The sequence below is a fragment of the Schistocerca piceifrons genome, chromosome 4 (genome assembly GCF_021461385.2).
Source record: "Schistocerca piceifrons isolate TAMUIC-IGC-003096 chromosome 4, iqSchPice1.1, whole genome shotgun sequence".
Classification (NCBI taxonomy): Eukaryota; Metazoa; Arthropoda; class Insecta; order Orthoptera; family Acrididae; genus Schistocerca; species Schistocerca piceifrons.
In genome coordinates, this window is record NC_060141.1 from 354997337 (window position 1) to 355016379 (window position 19043).

At 39.5% G+C, this 19043-nt stretch overlaps 1 protein-coding gene across 3 annotated transcripts in view; it reads left to right on the forward strand.

The window, feature by feature from the left end:
- The window catches only part of LOC124795254 (replication factor C subunit 3), an 89884-nt gene that overhangs the window by 42869 nt on the left and 27972 nt on the right, over positions 1-19043 (forward strand). For all 3 annotated transcript variants that reach the window (XR_007016668.1, XM_047259199.1, XM_047259198.1), the window contains exon 5: positions 7409-7530. Coding sequence is in view for 2 of the 3 variants with exons in the window: in XM_047259199.1 (XP_047115155.1) it covers positions 7409-7530 (122 nt within the window). In the remaining variant the exon portion in view is untranslated. The remainder of the gene's footprint in view (positions 1-7408; positions 7531-19043) is intronic.

The window sequence follows — 19043 nt, forward strand, 5'->3', positions numbered from 1 at the left end:
GCTGTTTCAATTTAAGTTTGTGCTCTTAGGATCCTGGTGAACCACACTTCAGGAAAAAAAACAGCAAAAAATTTTTGATAACTGATATTAAATGTGAAAGCTTAGCTTTTCTTGTAGCTATGCTGTTTGTATATTACCATATTTCCTCGAATCTAAGCCACCCTCGAATCTAAGCCGCACCTGAAAAAATGAGACTTGAAATCAAGGAAAAAAAAATTTCCCGAATCTAAGCTGCACCTGAAATTTGAGACTCAAAATTCAAGGGGAGAGAAGTGTTTTAGGCCGCACCTCCAAATCGAAACAAAATTGGTCCATTGTAATATGAGACACAATTTAGGTTGAATGAATGGCTATATAGCTACAGTAGTTTGGTTTGAGTCGTAAGCTTAGCAGTTAAGCTTTACCAGGTAGCCATTGCTACGCGTCCGTATTTATACAGCTACCCTTCCTTTTTCACATGCTTCGTCTGGTTTGAATCGATTGCGTATTTTTGTTTGATCTGATAAGTGCCGTTCTCTTTGTTATAGGTGTTTAAGTCACTCTAAGCTGAAAATGCATTACTGTACTGTGTCATGCATTGTTTGTCGCATTCTGATAATGAGTGTTTACGGCCTGTCGCCGCTCGCGGCATGGCTTGCTTTTGTGCACGCTACCGCCGCTTACAATTAAAAATAAGAAAGGAATCGTCTCATTAGCGAAACAATGACAAGAGACTGCTATTTGTTGTTACTTACACTGCTGCTTTCTTTGACAATGATGGACAAGAACCAAATAATAGACTGCGTATGATAGATGATGTTCTGAACGAGAGTTTAGCAAAAATGTTTCTCCGTTTGAGAATCTTTACAGACGCCTCTTTAGTACATTACATTCTGCACAGAAATAAGAGTCATCTTAGAATTAAAAATCTAGTCAATTGTCGTGCTTCATTTCTGACTGTATCACTATTAGGCATAAGAATAATAGGAATATAAACATGACATGATATGTATATTCTTCCGCGTTTATTGTTGTCCACTCTAGTTTCGTAGTTTATTAGGCATACGGGATTTAAATGAGATAGCAGCAAATATGAAAGAATACACGGCAAAATGTTTATATTCATATTATAGTGAAGAGAATACTGTACGTGATTCACAATTCATAAAAGTTCCTATTAGCAACCATCTCTTCTCATAGGTAGGAAAAAATTCAGAACGTAGAGTTGGCCATATTGACAAACATCCCAAACAGTCTTGCCAGTCAGATTTTTGTAGTACATTGAAATGCTGCTACATTCGTAGATTAACAATACGAAATTTGTATTTATGTCGTTGGATAATGTATGAAAATGCAGTGGTCGAAAATTGAGGCAGAGAAAAAAGCTCATCTTCCACCTTTTTTTAAAATTTCTTTACTGACGCAGAGGTTTTGACGCCAGTATTTATCTTTGTGCCTGCAAAGCATGTCTGTGTAGCGCTACATATATTCGACGGCAGAAGTTAGTTGTGGCGCACCTACCAGCATTTTTCAGAACTCCCAATTACTTTGCACTCGGTTCTAAGCCGCAGGCAGTTTTTGGATTACAAAAACTGGAAAAAAAGTGCGGCTTAGGTTCGAGTAAATACTGTAATTTAAACCATTAACTTTTTGTATTTGTGTATTCATGCTCCTTAACAATGATGGTGCTATTGGTTGACTACATCACATTTCCTGGGTTCTGAATATCTGCTGTCATTGGCTGGCAATGTTACGTGACAGGAACTGTGATTGCCTGAGAAAAGCGCTTCGCAGTCGTGATTTCAGTGCTTTAGAAGCTACATCTAAATCTACATCTACACTCTGCAAACCACCATGAACTGCATGGCATACCGTTCTGTATTTGGTGGAATTTGTGTTTATAATTGCGTAATACAAAAATATTTAGTGTAAATATTGCCATGCATCAAAGATCTCTCCAGAATGCTTTCTTATTTTTGCTGGTTTTTGTTTACTAAAGTGCTGGAAGTTCTTTATCGGTCTATAAAACCTTCGCTATTCAAAAGATTAACATGTTTTACAGCTCCAAGGGAAAGTATATTTTTACCCAAGAAAAAAATAGGTATCAACCTATGCTGAAACACCCATATTAGTACATGGTGTAGCCTACATGGACGGCAATGCAGGTGCTGACTCTGACATCCAGTTAGTCGTACAGAGGATGAATACTGCTCTGGGATATGTTATTCCATACCTGATTGATCTGTTCATATAATTCTGTAAGAGGTGTTGGTTGACTAGTCGCAGGAGCCACTTCTTGTTCCATCACATCCCACAAGTGCTCAACTGAAAACAAGTCCAGAGATCGTGTTGGCCAGGGTTGCTGCACAACATGCAGAGCACATTGAGTTTTATGAGCAGCGTGTGGGCACACCTTATCCTGGTGGAGCAACGCATCACCTTCCTGTTGCAAGATGGGCAAAAGAGCAGGTGTAACAACATTCTGCATGTATCAAGCACTGGTTAGCATCCCCTCCAGAAGCACCAAAGGTGAGCAAGAGTTGTAGTTTGTTGCACCCCAGACCATAAGGCCTGGGGTTGGGCCAGTGCATGTTGAGTGAATGCACTCTGTGAGACACAAATGACCACCACTTTCATGTAGGCAGAATCTGCTTTCATTGCTGAAAACCATGGTGAGCCATTCCATCTTCTAAGTGATCGTCTGACAGCACCAGTCGAGCTGTGCACCTCGATGCTGTGGCATGAGTGGAAGATGGGCTGCATGCCCATTGCCCTGCTGCTAATAACTGGTTTGTAACAGTTTGTGTTGACGTGACCGGGATCATAAGCCCTCTGACAATCCTGGCTGGCATGTATGCGCCGTTGATTTCCAGAACCTCATCTACAAGTGTGAGAATGCTCATGTGACCATTTGATACCAGCAAAGTTGAACAACTGATACAATATGTCCAGCTTGTGTGGCAATTCTCCAAAAGGACCATCTCACCACTCAGAAGGCCATAATTCGACCCCTTTCAAACTCGCTCAGTTCGCTGTAGGAAGCAGGAGTGTATCTCTGTGGCATGGTTGCCTGCTTGCTTCATGTGTTTGCACTTTACTGAACTTTCTGGCTGTGAGCATTTCCTGTTAAAGGATAGACACAGGTGGCACTCTTGCAGCTATGCCACTATCCTATCTGTTGGTGGACGACGTCAAAACCATTATCAGTATAGCTACTATCCCCAGATGACATATGCCATCGTCAGATCAAAATCAGTGCTGTCTTTCCAGGTATAATAATTCTTTTTTCTGGCAGTGTATTGGTGAAATATTTTGTAATGTTTCTCCTTATGCTGACCATAAATGGGTAGATGTACTCACCTGTTGCAGTAAGGTTGCCCAGTTTTTGAAAGAGCTCTTTACAGTGAGCATGACTACTGCATCCAGTTATTATTCTTATGGCCCGTTTCTGCGGTTTAAAGACTGTGTCTATGTTTTGTGCCTTTAATCCCCAGAAAAGGCTCCCATAGCTAAGAACTGAGTGTACAAATGCCAAATAGTCCCCACAAGACATTGACTGTAACAGACTGATGCTAACACCCTAAGAGGATAACATTCTGATGGCATTCTGTTTAGCAGTATCTTTGTGTGTTCATTTCGCAACAGCTGACAGTGTTCATCACTAAAAACTTTGTGTTTGTTACACCATCTATGGTTTTATCATCTTTGCTTAATGTGACAGTTTTCCCCTCTTTATGCTGAAGTGTACACCCTTTGTTTTCTTTACATTCACCATTAATTTGTTACATGCTGCCCAGTAATAAACATTCATTAGGGTTTCATCTGTTTTCTCTTAAAGGAGCTCTGGTGTTTCATCAGTGACTATGATGTTGCTCTCATCACCAAAGAGAATTTTTTCTCCATTTCTTACACTCTCTTGAGAGTCACTGATATACTATGAACATAATTGGACATGATGCACTACCCTGAGGGAAACCTGTGTTTATGTGTTTCATATCTGACAATTGTTTCACTAAAAATTTTTCAACAACAAATGTGTGAACTATTTTCATGTTTTACATCCTGTTTTCCAAGTAAGACTGGAACCACTCATTCACTGTTACTATTATATCTATTGCTTCTTGCTTGCTTAGTAATATTTTATGGTCAGCAGTGTCAAAAGCTGTGGAGAAGTTCAGGAAAATACCTGCTCCTTATCAGGAGCTTCAAGTACCACTTTTGTGAACTCTGTAATGACCAATTTGTACTTTTCCACTTTGGAAACCAAACTAATTCACCAAAAAGGTTCCATTTATGCATGTAATTTATTAGTCACTTTCATTATTGATTCATTTATTTTTGAGAATGGAGACAGTAGTGAAACTGGGCTGCTGTTTTCTTTACTTTCCACATTTTTTCTTTAGTAAGGGCACCACAAGTGGGGGAAATACCTGCACTAAAGTACTCATGTATTACATTTGTTAATGGGGCTTTATGCTGTCTATCCACATCTTCTGTGCAGAGGCAGGAACTTCATTATGCCTACTGACTTCTTATGTTTTAATTGGTGTTTGTCTTCCTAAGTTCAAACGCTGTTGTGGGAAACATCATTGTCGTGTTTGCTGTGTAAGACATGGGGCGTTGCCATATGTCTTTTAGGAAAATTTTGCTGCAACTTTTCCGCTATACCAGAGAAATAATTTACAAAATTTGCTAATTCCTGAGAACTTTCTATTATTCTGTCCCCATCTTTAACTAGTATGTTGTTATACTTGTGTATGCCTTTTTAGTTTCTTGTTTTATAACATCCAACACCACTTTACTTTTATTTTCTGCACTATATATAATTTTATCATTAATTTTTTTTCAGCCTGCGGTACTCTCTTGTATCTTTTTTTGTACCTATGAGAGTACTCTAAGACCTGTGGATTAATGTAGTGCCTGCGTTATGTGTCTGTTTCCTTAGCTGCTGCAGTAGAAATGTATAAATTTGGAAATGACTTCTCAAAAGTTAATTTAAACAATGTGCAGATGTCATTTGTGTACCCCAGCCTGAAAAATACAATAAATGAATTTCATCTGGAGGCACCCACTGTGTGCCCATAAGCTTGTATGGCTAGTTGAATAATAATAATAATAATAATAATAATAATAATAACAATAATTAGTAATGGCAATAGACACAGTGCAAACTACACAACTTTGAAGTCAAGTTATTGCACCTATCTTGTTTCCTGTTGCTGTTACAATAATGTAGTTCTTGTGTTCCTTGTTGTTGGAAACTCTGGATTCCTCTCTGCACAAAGGCAATCAAATCAAACATCGATGGAAATTGCTTGAAGATTTACTCTTGCCTCATTGTAGTCATGTTGTTCTTAGCAGGAAACATCCAGTCAAGCTCATCTCTCTGCTGCTGCTAAAACATTAGGGCTACAGAGTTTCATATAAGACATGATTCCTCATTCTTGTAATTAATAAATAAGTTTTTTCCTAAGAAGGAGAAGAAGAAGGAGGAGGAGGAGATTAGCTTTTAATGTCCCATCAACAACGAGGTCATAAGAGACAGTTTTTATGATTATCATCCTGCTTTTTTTAATGTTGTTGAAAGTTTCTTATCGCCTAGTGCTAAAATACACAGGTGTGTCCTATCACAACAACCAGAATTCCGAACAGTGATACATTAGTGTGTAAGAATCTTCATTTGGAAAGCAACAAGGGGAAAAAAGAGACAAGTGAGAAATTCTTAAACATTGGTGAAAACTGTTAATATAACAGCTGAAGGCTGCTCCACTCATGTCTTTGCATCACTCTATAATTAAAAAGGCTTATTGCCCAGGAATGTTTATAATACTGTAAATATTTGCTCATAATTAGAATGTTTGTTAATGGCAGCTGTAGAAAACCATTTAAAGATTCCACGCAGAACATATTGGTGTGGCTAAAAACAAATAGTTACAAAGGGTGGCTAATTATTTTGAAAGCATTTTGAACATTTGTTCACACCATGAGATACAATATGTCATTAGCTTCTCTATCAAATAGTGTAGCATTTATTTGAAATAAAGCTTTCTCCCTTAAATCTGGCCTTGTAAACAGTGTGTCCTGCAGGCTGACAGGCCCAAGGATAGTCAGGTGATATGATGTTCACCACATATGTTTAATTAGTTTGCATGTGGTGAAGAAGAATTTACTTGAATTAATATGAAGTAATATGAGAGATGAAAGCTGCCAAAGTGACATTAAATTGAGGCTGTAATCTGCAAGATTTCATTTATTTTATTCAGTTTCAGTACTGTTCTACATTTTTCTCAGAGTCCAGAGAAGACTAACCTGAGAGGATAGCATTCTCGAGATCCAAGGTACCCCTCAGGATGTCTCAGAATAACCTGAATATGACAGTGTTTTGAGGACACTTACCTCAAACAACTGAGACATTTGCTCGAAGCTCCATTGGACTTGGTGCCTCAGAAAATCTGGACTGTGAAACTGCTTAGCACTCCTCCTTCATCCAATGAAACATTTCTTTATAATTGAGCAATAGCCATGATAAAAAAGTGGGGGAGTAACAGAAGCTCTTGGCCATAATGAACGTTTGGACAAGCCTAAAGAAACTTATTTACTTGGAGATAAAGTAAACTGATACCGTGGTTCAGTCGATGGATTCATGACTGGAAGAAATAATGTTAAAATAATCATCCACCCATCGTAATTTAAATTTGCCATGGTTTCCTTAAATTAATGAAGCCAAAAACCATGGTAATTTCTTCGAAGAGGGTGAAGGTTTTTTCCAATGCAACCCAGGCTTGTGCTCCAGTTCTGATGATTCTGATGACCTCATTGTCAGCAGGATATTAAACCCTTATTCTGTTTGTACTCTCAGACAGTAAACACAGTCTTTGACTTGGCATTGCTTTCAGTGTACTCTTAGTACTTGTTTTTGCATCTGGCCTTCTCTACAGAGCTGTTTTAAAATTTGATTTTGCAGTGTTCTTTGCTGTCAGATAGCTTCACGTTCTTGGCGACTACTCTGCTAATGAAGAAGAAACTTCTCCTGTCTTTTCTGCAAGTGTTTTCTGAGCAAAATAAATTGAAAGGCATGTACAGGATAATGACAGTAGGATAACAATTATCATATTAACAATGTAGGAAAAGGCATATTGGTACTTACCATATAAAGAAGACACGTTAAGTTGCAGACAGGCACAGTTAAAAGACACTTCATAAAGCTTTTGGCCACAGCCTTCATCAGCAAAACAGAGACACACACAATTCATACACACAATTACAGTAAGTAGCAATCTGTGTTTTCCTACATTGTTGATGTTTGTACCAGTAGTTTCTATTGTTCAGTTATCATATTATTCATTAGCTTCTATATTATCTGATTTGCCAGTCTGTTATTCTGCAACTGTTTAATGTAACTTTGCTAAATCATTGCCTTATTTTGCAGAGTGTTTGTGAAAGGGAGAAGTTTGAGTTACCAGCAGAACTCATAGACCGTATTGCTGAGAAGTCAGACAGAAACATGCGTAGAGCACTTCTTATGACACAGACCTTTTTCATTGATCGAACGTAAGTAATACCTCAAGCACCAATTACTCATGTTCACCTTCCTGGCAATTGTTGCTTAAGTTATACAGAATATCTACACAGCCTAAATCAATTTATTTGTAAGACCAAACCTTACTAAGTGTATAATTGTGATATGTAAGCAAACAGAATGAAATTTAGTGGTTGCAGCAGTGGCAGTGCATGGTATTGCCACAGTGTTGCACAACTCCCAATAATTTTAGACTTTGTATGTCCCATTTTCATGTTGCAATGAACTATCTGTGGTCATACAACATACTATTACCTCATAACTGATCCAGAAATGCTGCCAGGCTTGAAGCAAACTTGCGGTGGGGAGGGGGGGAGGGTTGTACTCCTACAGCAACTCCATGACAGATAACACGGCCCCATGTTTTTCGAGCAGGGATGAGTCGAGGTCTGTCTGTAGCACCAGGAAACATGCTCGCCAGTGACATTGTGGGGTATTGCAGTCAGCATCCAACTCCCTGATTAGAAACGGTTCCAAATGCCCCGTTAAGTAGCACCTTTGTATGGAGGACTTTTCTCCCAGCTTTCTCTGCGTCCAGAACATTAATTTGCTATCCAGGCTGCTAGGATAAGCCATTTTGCCATGCACAATATTGGCAGTATTGATATTTCAGCAGAAATTATAGTCATTTTGTTTAATTCAAAAATTGATCCTGAAGGTTGAGATTTGGAGGAAATGGTTTTTCATAACTGCATTTTATATTTTTGTCAATTGTAAGTAGAGCTTAAATTTAATGCTAACTTCGTGACATTTTGTGACTAGAATATTGTGATTGTTGGTGTTACTGCAGCCGTAATGTTTATGTTTATCATATGTATGAATATTATTTCTAAGAGCCTTTTGACTGTGCAAGGTGGCACAATGGCTAGCACAATGGACTTGCATTCAGCAAGACAACAGTTCAAACCTGCATGCGGCCCTCCTGATATAGGTTTTCTGTGACTTCCCAAAATCACTTCAGGCAAGTGCCAGGATGGTTCCTTTGAATGGGCATAGCTGACTTCCTTCCCCATCCTTCCCTATTCCGATGGACCGATGACCTCGCTGTTTGGTCCATTTCCCCAAATGAAGCAACCAAACAGGAGTCTTCTGTAAAGGTGTTGTGGTGTTTCTAAGTGATTGAGTGTCTCCGTACTTGATACTGCCATTTTCTATGCATTACTGTATCTGATAAGTTCTGGACAGTGAGAACTACTAGCTCGTCGCATAGTTAGTAGGTTGTGAAGCTTGATTGAAAATAATTTACAAAGTACATATTTTCCCTATTTTTTATATAGAGCAGCTTGCTGTAAAGAGACTAGAGTGACTGTTACCAGTTTTAAATATTGTGCAAAATAATACTGAAATAGACTGGGGCATTCCCATAATGTAGGTCAAAGGCCAAAAGGTGCTTTTCAGGTTTGAAAAGAATAAACTCATTCTGGCTTTGGTGATGCTTTCCATTGAAAGATATCTCATGTTGGAGATCATAAAACCCGATCAGTGGATGGCTAACAAGTTTGCACCAATAAAAACTTGGAGGGCAAATTTTCAGCACAAGTGAAGTAAGAATAAGTGTATTTATAATGTATACTTTCTCTCTTATTTCCAGTCTTTTAAATGATGATTGTATTTCATTCAGATTAAGAACATTGGTCATTACATAACAATAATTGTTTTCCTAATTAATTGATAAATTGTAGCATGCTCTTTGGCACAGACATTTTTCTGTCATAGGTATAGGGGGTGTCATAATTAAAGTTCCAGTTTCAAAGCACTCTAGAAAGACAACCACTGCTCAGAATGACATCAAATTTGAATAGCATATTATTGATGCACGGGGAAACATCAGGGGGAAAAGAGAGAGAGAGAGAGAGAGAGAGAGAGAGTTTGACCAATAGATGGTGCTGCAAGTGTCTTAACATAAATGGGGTTGACTAAATGACACATGAATTGCCAAAGGACAGCTATGGTTTGAGTTGCGCATTACATCATCCATACTCTTCAGTATGCATGACAGCACGAGTTGTTAGTCAACAGTTGTGGCACTGTCAGTTAGGTAATCCATCCTCCACAGCAAGGTCATAGCACATTGGATGAGAAAAATCAGTTTTTAAGTGTCCTGAGACAAAAAAACTGCATAAAACGCAAAATGCATTGATTTTTAGTTGTCCTGGGCCCAAAAACCTGCATATAAGCAAAATGACACCATTTTGTGCCACAATTTGAAATCAAGTAACGGCATGTTCCACAGCTGATCGGAGTTTGTTGGCGGTCACATTCCGAATCTGTTGTGCGCTGTGTGGTTTCAGTTCATAGTTCCACCAGGTGATTTGGACAGCCAGGCTGTTGGGGAATGACAGCTGTTAATTTTAGAATTTGCTAAATGCTTCTGCAGGAGCCGCTTCTCTGGCTGTGCAGTCTGCAGAGGAACACCATCTTGCATAAAAATGATCCTACCCACACATCCACACTGTTGAAGGGTTTAAATGATTGGTGCATAAAAAGCTTTCAGAGCGTTTGCCAGTGGCGGTAAATGGTGCCGCCAACCAGCACCACACAGTCACCTTTGCTGAATGAAGTGGTACCAGTTGATGTGTGTGCACATTTTTCATTGCCCATATTCTGCAATTCTGCACATTGGTATGTCCTTGGAGATGGAAATGGGCTTCATCAGTCAACAGAATGTTCTCTGGCCATTCACTGTCCACTTCCATGCAAACAACAAATTCTAGAGAGAACATTTGTCTTGATGAAGGACAGTAGAAAGCAACTTCTGAACATAGGTGATTTTGTATGGATACCAATGCAGGATGTTTCATAGGGTTTTATGGACTGTGCTCGTAGGCATGTCCAACATTCAGGCAATTCCCCATGCACTGCATTTTTGCACACTGCCTCTTGACCCCTCCTGCAGTGCTGTGGCCCCATCTTCAACAGATGTTGGATCAACTGCTTTCCTCGCTACACCACATTGCATTTCAAAGGAACCTGTCTTTTTAATTTTGTAATCTTTTCTCCAGACCCATAGCAGACATTGGACCAATGCCATTTTTCATACCCTTGAGTGTCTGAACTTCTGCAGGGGTGCTGGCATACATTCGCTGTTCTTGTAAGAGAGCTTTACTATCATCAGCACATGATCCTTCATGAAGAGATTCATATTCCGTGTCTTGGACATAAACTGAGGAAGAGCTATATCCCGCATGTCTCAGGTGGAAACTGAGGAACAGCCATGTCCTGCATGTTTGTTGGTGTGCATATTCTGATGCTTACAGCGCCATCTATTGGTCAGATTTCACTTGTTTTTCTCCCACGACATTTGCCCTTGCTCCAATAATATGCTTTTCAAATGTGACGTCATTCTGAACAGTGGTTCCCTTTATATAGCATTTTGAGACTGGAACTTTTATTATGTACACCCTTAATCTAACTTTTTGCAAGATCTTAAATTGGGTTTTAAAAAGTGAATTTTGTGACCTTCATACACCATGAACTCTAGGGGAGTTTACATCATAATAAATGTCACAAAACTAGGCACTGAGATAAAGAATCTTCTCCCTTTTAAGTGTCTCTTATAAAAATGCAACATCGAACCTCAATGCAACACCCAACTTCAGACACCAGTGGTGGACACTGGGTTGCAGTATGGTGTTGTATAACAGTTTCTTTCTTATGTAATTAAACCGCACAACAAGGAAGTGCTTCATTTTTTGTAAGCGTTTGGATGTATGATGGCATAATACGGGGTGTCCACAATGAGACTTCAACATTTGAACTCATAAAATCTGAGAGGAAACACAATTTATTGACGAACAAATACAGGGAAATCATACAGCAGCTCATCAAGTTCTCCTACACAGGTGGACGGTTCTATACACTTGAACATGGGAGCCACGGGTAGCGCGAAGAATATCAAGTCTATAATCGATTTCGTGCCATGTGTTGCGGAGCATCTGTTCTGTGACAGAGTTGATGACAATTCTTATGCGCTGTTTCAAGTCTTGCAGGTCCTTTGCTGGTGTATTGTATACCCGGTCTTTCACATAAACCCACAAGAAAAAATCGAGGGGGGTTATGTCGTGCGAACGTGGTGGCCAAGGAATTGGACCTCCACGGCCAATCCATCGTTGCGGGAATGTGTCATTTAAAAATTTTCGGACATCAAGGCTCCAATGTTGTGGTGCACCATCCTGTTGAAACATCACATTTGGCTACAGGTCTGTTATCTGTGGCACGGCAAATTGTTCCAACATGTCCAGGTAGATGGCTCTATCCACAGTCGGCTCCTGAAAGAAAAATGGCTCAACAATGCGATTTATCATCAAACCGCACCACACATTTACTTTTGGACTGTCGCGCATGAGTTCCCTAGGTGCATGTGGATTTTTGGACCCCCAGATGCGCACATTGTGACGATTGACAGCCCCTGACACGTGAAAGGTTGCCTCGTTAGTAAACATCACGAGTGATAAAAATGTCTCGTCCATGGCAATGCGATCTAACATGGCACATGCCAATTCTTCTCCTTTTGGTCGATCATCAGGCTTGATTTCTTGTACAACCTGCACTTTATATGCGTACAAACATAATCGCTGATGAAGCACTTTGTGCACTGTTGAACGTTTCATACGAAGTTCTCGTGCTGTCTGTCACACTGACTTCTGTGGACTTTGCTCGAACGACTGTCGCACTTGTTCCACATGATGTTTGCTGATCCCAGGCTTACCACCACCATGCCCTTTCGCAACACTCCCAGTAGCCAAAAACTGATCACACTACTTCTTTATAGTCTTGAACTACGGGGGCACTTTGTTGTAAACTCGACGAAAGTTTCTTTGCACTCGGGTTACCGATTTTGTTTCTGCATACCACCAGACCACTTGTGCACGCTCCTTCATATCCTCCATTTTGCTAAAACAATTGATTGCAGCTCCACTACGGCCACTTGACGTATCAAATTTGCACACCACAAACTTGTTGAGTTGCTCTGTCTGCCCCTTCAGGATTCACAGGTCCACCATCTGAAATGAGAAAGATATAGGATATTAAAATGTTGGAGTCTCATTGTGGACACCCTGCATTTGTATTTTTCTGGTACAGAAAAATCACAGATGGTTTAAAACCTGTTTGAGATATGGAAAAAATTGAGTGCGGGGAATATAGGTAAGGAGGTAAAGCTGTCCTAAACCCAAAGATCAGTTTGATCACTGCAGTGCTGTACTAGATGCATGAATCTGCCAGAGATGCTGTTTCTTTGCCATCCTCTTATCTTCAATTTCACTTATCCAGCCAGTTATAGCAAGATCTTCAGTTTAATGTGAACCACTCTGCAGCTTGACTTTTCCACATACACAGGTCATTGCCAGAGGTCTCTGAAATGAAGCTTGTGTTACATATTATGTACCTACTTTTGTATATGTAGAGAATATTTTATTATTCTTGAATAGTAATAGAACTAGGGCACCTGCTAACATCTTCATCGAAGGGGTAGTGTTGCTGTCAGGCTTCAGTCAGAGCACGAAGAGAGAGAATGGTCTCCCAAGAGAATGGTGTTCTTGTATATTTGAGAACATTAGGTAAAAAATTAAGATTGTGATAAAACCTACAGGCTGAGAAAGGAACTTGCCTTACTAAAATAATTGCCCATTAATAAGTTGAATTGGAATTTGATACATCATTTGAATTGTGATGAAGTATTTAACTGTATTTAAGATCTTGTGAGCAATAAGGACATGAGAACCTGAAGTTTCTAAACTAAAGAAGGGATGGTAAAAATAATAACTTATCATTGTTAGAAGAGTACTAATGATTTTTATGAGGATTTAAATAAAATTGCCCATTTAACTAGTCATATTGACTGGGTGTGGCAGTCCTGGTTCTTGTATCTCTAACTTAATAACAAATCCAGTTTATTGTTTGTGTACTCTCTTTTAGTATCTCAAGGGAGAGGCAGCTTTGAGGGGTATATAGAGGGAAACTTATAATAAGGGATATCATTTTTTGTTCCCATAAGTCTGTATGACCACTTATATAATCAGCTAATATCTATCTTTATGGAGAAGCAAGAAATTCATGATTACTCATAATTAAAGCCACCCTGCAAACCTGGACTAATAGTCAACAGGAACATGTGCATGCTGGTGTACATACAAAGTTTCATTGGTAATGAAACTGGTGTTATGTTTACTTGAATAACTTTCATGTTGCACGAATTTGAATTATAACAAATCCGTCAAGCAACCCTAGTAACACTGATATGAATATTTAATGGACCTAGAGTGTTCCTTTAGGAATAGGTGTTTGTCAGGAGAGAGGTCTTCAACTTTGGGATCAAAGTCTGTTGTTTCTGTTAAATTTTGATCATGCGCCAGGCACAGTTTACTATTGTATACAATTATGCAAACAGTGACTACTAGATAGTTGGGTCACTGTAGCTCATTCAAAGCTAAATGGAACGGCCAGTGCTATACAAGCTGGAGTCTCATCGGGCTGGTTCCACTGGCGTCATCAACAGTATCTTTAGCTGTATCCAGTTGTAGGAGGGAGGAAACATTCAGCAACTGTAAGGACAAGGTTGACAACATGCTTTCTTGCTGTTAAGTGCTTGAAATGTCATATCACATCATACTTGCCCTGGCTAGAGACCTTGTGGTAGCCTGCAGATAACACATTTCCAGTCAGGCTGTGTTGTTTGCTTTGAGAGGCTGATCTATATGTTTGAGTGATCTACCATATGAATTCCCCTTTTGCAAGGGCATCAAGTTGCTTGACAAACATGGTGTGCTGCCTTCAGGGAGTAGATTCAGAAATGGTTGTGTTGTGTTCTGTTCGTGAATGGATTACAGTTTTCGTGGAGAGTAATTCTTGCCATCTCTTCCTCTGGTACCTGCAAGAGACATGTTGCAACATGGTAGTACTGTGGAAATAAACTGAAGTGGTGGCACTAGTGTTTCTGTCTGGAGTGATGTCGTATAGTGAGCGTGTATACCACTACATGTTTTCCAGGGTTACTGTGATGGCTTGGAATTTTTTTTACCTTCAAAAATTTGTGTTCCTTTTTATGGTGCATATGGTCCTGGGTTTCCTCTGATAGATGAAAGTGGCCAACCACTCGGGGATTAGCAAGCTATATTAGACAGTCTGACACACAATATGAACAGATGTGTTTTCTGTGTCTCTCTGAGGGTCCATGACACATTATCTTGATGTTAAGTGTAGCATCACTAGGGGGACACTACACACTGAAAGAGACATGCACAACTCCTAGCTAGTTGTAAGGTATACAGGGTGGTCGATTGATCGTGACCGGGCCAAATATCTCACGAAATAAGCGTCAAACGAAAAAACTACAAAGAACGAAACTTGTGTAGCTTGAAGGGGGAAACCAGATGGCGCTATGGTTGGCCCGCTAGATGGCACTGCCATAGGTCAAACGGATATCAGCTGTGTTTTTTTTAAATAGAAATCCCCATGTTTTATTACATATTCTTGTAGTACGTAAAGAAATATGAATGTTTTAGTTGGACCACTTTTTTCGCTTTGTGATAGATGGCGCTGTAATAGTCACAAACGTATGGCTCTCAATTTTAGATGAACAGTTGGTAGCATGTAGGTTTTTTTAAATTAAAGTACAGAACATAGGTACATTTGAACATTTTATTTTGGTTGTTCCCGTGTGATACATGTACCTTTGTGAACTTATCATTTCTGAGAATGCATGCTGTTACAGCGTGATTACCTGTAAATACCACATTAATGCAGTAAATACTCAAAATGATGTCCGCCAACCTCAATGCATTTGGCATTACGTGTAACTACATTCCTCTCAACAGCGAGTAGTTCGCCTTCCATAATGTTCGCACATGCATTGACAATGCGCTGCGCTGACACATGTTGTCAGGCGTTGTTGGTGGATCACGATAGCAAATATCCTTCAACCTTCCCCACAGAAAGAAATCCAGGGATGTCAGATCTGGTGAACGTGTGTGCCATGGTATGGTGCTTCGATGACCAATCCACCTGTCATGAAATATGCTATTCAATACCACTTCAACCGCATGCGAGCTATGTGCTGGACATCCATCATGTTGGAAGTACATCGCCATTCGGTCACGCATTGAAACATCTTGTAGCGACATCGGTAGAACATTACGTAGGAAATCAGCATACATTGCACCATTCAGATTGCCATCGATAAAATGGGAGCCAATTATCCTTCCTCCCATAATGCCGCACCATACATTAACTCGCCAAGGTCGCTGATGTTCCACTTGTCGCAGCCATCGTGGATTTTCCGTTGCCCAGTAGTGCATATTATGCTGGTTTACGTTACTGCTGTTGGTGAATGACTCTTCGTCACTAAATAGAATGCATGCAAAAAATCTGTCAGCGTCCCGTAATTTCTCTTGTGCCCAGTGACAGAACTGTACACGATGTTCAAAGTCATCGCCATGCAATTCCTGGTGCATAGAAATATGGTACAGGTGCAATCGATGTTGATGTAGCATTCTCAACACTGATGTTTTTGAGATTCCCGATTCTCGCGCAATTTGTCTGCTACTGATGTGCGCATTAGCCATGACAGCAGCTAAAACACCAACTTGGGCATCATCATTTGTTGCAGGTCATGGTGACATTTCACACGTGGCTGAACACTTCCTGTTTTCTTAAGTAATGTAACTATCTGGCAAACGGTCCGGACACTTGGATGATGTCATCCAGGATACCGCGCAGCATACATAGCACACGCCCGTTTTGCATTTTGATCACAATAGCCATACAACAACACGATATCGACCTTTTCCACAATTGGTAAACGGTCCATTTTAACACAGGTAATGCATCACGAAGCAAATACCGTCTGCACTGGCAGAATGTTATGTGATACCACGTATTTATACGTTTGTGACTATTATAGTGCCAGCTATCACAAAGCAAAAAAGGTTTTCCAACTAAAACATTCATATTTATTTACGTACTACACGAATATGTAATCAAAAATGGGAGTTCATATTTTAAAAAATGCAGTTGATATCTGTTTGACCTATGGCAGTGCCATCTAGCAGGCCAACCATAGCGCCATCTGGTTTCCCCCTTCAAGCTAGATGGGTTTCGTTCTTTGTAATTTTTTTGTTTGATGCTTATTTAATGAGATATGTGGCCTGGTCACTATCAATGGACCATCCTGTATATTGTATCCATATCACTGTGTCCCATTGCAAAAAGTCACTAGGACATTATCAGTACACACGTATTCATTGTGTCTCGTATTGTTTTATAGATCTTCCCCTGTCCCTCACCCCAGCCCACCCCCTCCCCTCCCCCACTCCCACCTCCGATCGAGTTACCTTTGTAATGGGTTAAGTCAAAGTTTACTTCTTGAAAGATTGAAATATGCACTAGGAACATCCATTCACATAAATGAGGTTAAGCAAGTGACTTCTAATTACAGACCAATCTCCCTCCTTCCTGTGTTAGGGAAGGTGGCTTATAACAGAACGTTTCTGGCAGTAACCTTTCAACAACGGTGTTGGTCTTATCTACAGAGAAAGCAATATAAGACCCCTGGTAAAACAATATAAAAAGTTAACCTGTTGTATTTTTATGTGTTCTTGGATAGGTCTTCAACTCTGTAGATCATAAAATTCTTCTAGGTAAACGAAAATGTTATAGATTTAGAGGCACTACTCGTGTATTGATGGAGTCATACATTAATGAGTCCCCAAAATTTTATGAGCACTGCATACTGAGAGATTGAATGCCACCTGGTGAGTCACTGGCATGTGACACAGTAAGGAAAGTGTATAGGTGAAGCAAAGGTGACTAAGGAATCGTTATATTGATGACACGGGCAGAAAATGGGGAAATCCTCAGACATAAGTGACTTCGACAACTAGCTGATTGTTATATCCTAGTGCATGGGAATGAGCACCGGAAATGGTGGAGTTGGTTGGCTGTTGGTGTGGTACTGTCGTGAGCAACTGTGGAAACTGGTTGAATGACAGTGAAAAGGCGAGCAGTTAACAAGCTATTAGGACATGTATGCTTCATCACAGAATATGGAGGTTGGAGGTTTCCCTGCTGTGTAAAGCACCAATAGGCAGCGATATGTGGCAGGTATGATACCGAGTACAATACTAGGTGTAGGCACAAGTACTTTGGAGCACACCCTTCAGTCAGGGTGTATACGGCCCGGGACATCTGGGAGATCCGGGAAAGACATGGGAATTTTTTCATCCGGGAAAAACCTGGGAATTTTTCAGAATTCTGGGATTTTTCATTGTTTTAGTTTCCAGGTAAATATTTGTAGGTTTGATGTGTAAGATCTGACACGCTGACAAAGATCTTTAGCCCACAACTGTTGAATAATATTGCAGCAGTAAAACATAAATCGGAGAATAACACCAAAATAAAGTTCAGTTGCATAGAAAATGGGTAATTTACACACTGCAGAGACCAGTTTGCCAACACCAAAAAGTGTCAAAGGCTTTAGGTCGAAGGTTATGCAGTATGTCTGTAACAACTAATCTGCATTCGATGCGCGTGACGTCACAATTGTTTACATTTCTAACAGATCACTGGAAAATATTGAATAGTGGTGAAGATAAGTCATTTATGCCACTATTTAAAATTTTACTGGCACATTTGTGTTTGATATGACTTAACATGTAACACACGCTAAAAAAAAGACTGAGCTTCAAGTTAGTTTTCGTATTTAGTGTTGTTCTTTCATAGATAACAAATTATGCAATTGATGGCAAAATGTGTAATTGACCTTCAAAAAAAGTGCATAATGTGTTACTGAGCAATGTCACAAGTCTTTTCATGCCAGAACACTTTGACTTTTCTATAGTATAGAAAAGACGAAGTGTTCTGGCATGCAGAGAAATACCAGTTCGCTTCTTTTCTACTTTTTTTGCCAGTGAATTGTCTTTTTGTCTCCGAACAGCTCTAACGTTCGCTATTGCTTCTTTCTAACTAATCCTATAAATGGACAACAGAAGGTAGCACCAGTCAATTGATAGGTAGCGGGACATCCGTACCTTGCTCTCGTACGAAATCAGTCCAGTTTTAGAGCGAAAACCTGTGTCAAGCACAGCTACTATACTCCCCACTCTAAAATTTTCTTTAAGTAAGGACAAGTACGTCTTTTACCTCTTCCATTCCTCAATTTTTCTCATTTTATTATTGTTTTTACTTGAATACAAAAGCTTGCGGTTTAGTCATTGTTAAAGACCTTTAATTACTTTCTTTCGTTTTAGAATAATAAGAGATTTTCTTCCGTAAAATATTTTGTGCATTTTTACAGTCTTTTCTTTCGGATTTTCGTGTTGCTAAATTTTACCTCTGGTCTTTATTTTAATACTTAATTTCTTAAATTAGGTTTATTTTTCAAACATTTTTGAATCATGAAAATTATTGTTTGCAATGTATATTTAAACATCTATGGGAGTTAGCAGTTTAAAATAAATAACACTACCATATTCATTTGTTTTGAAAACAT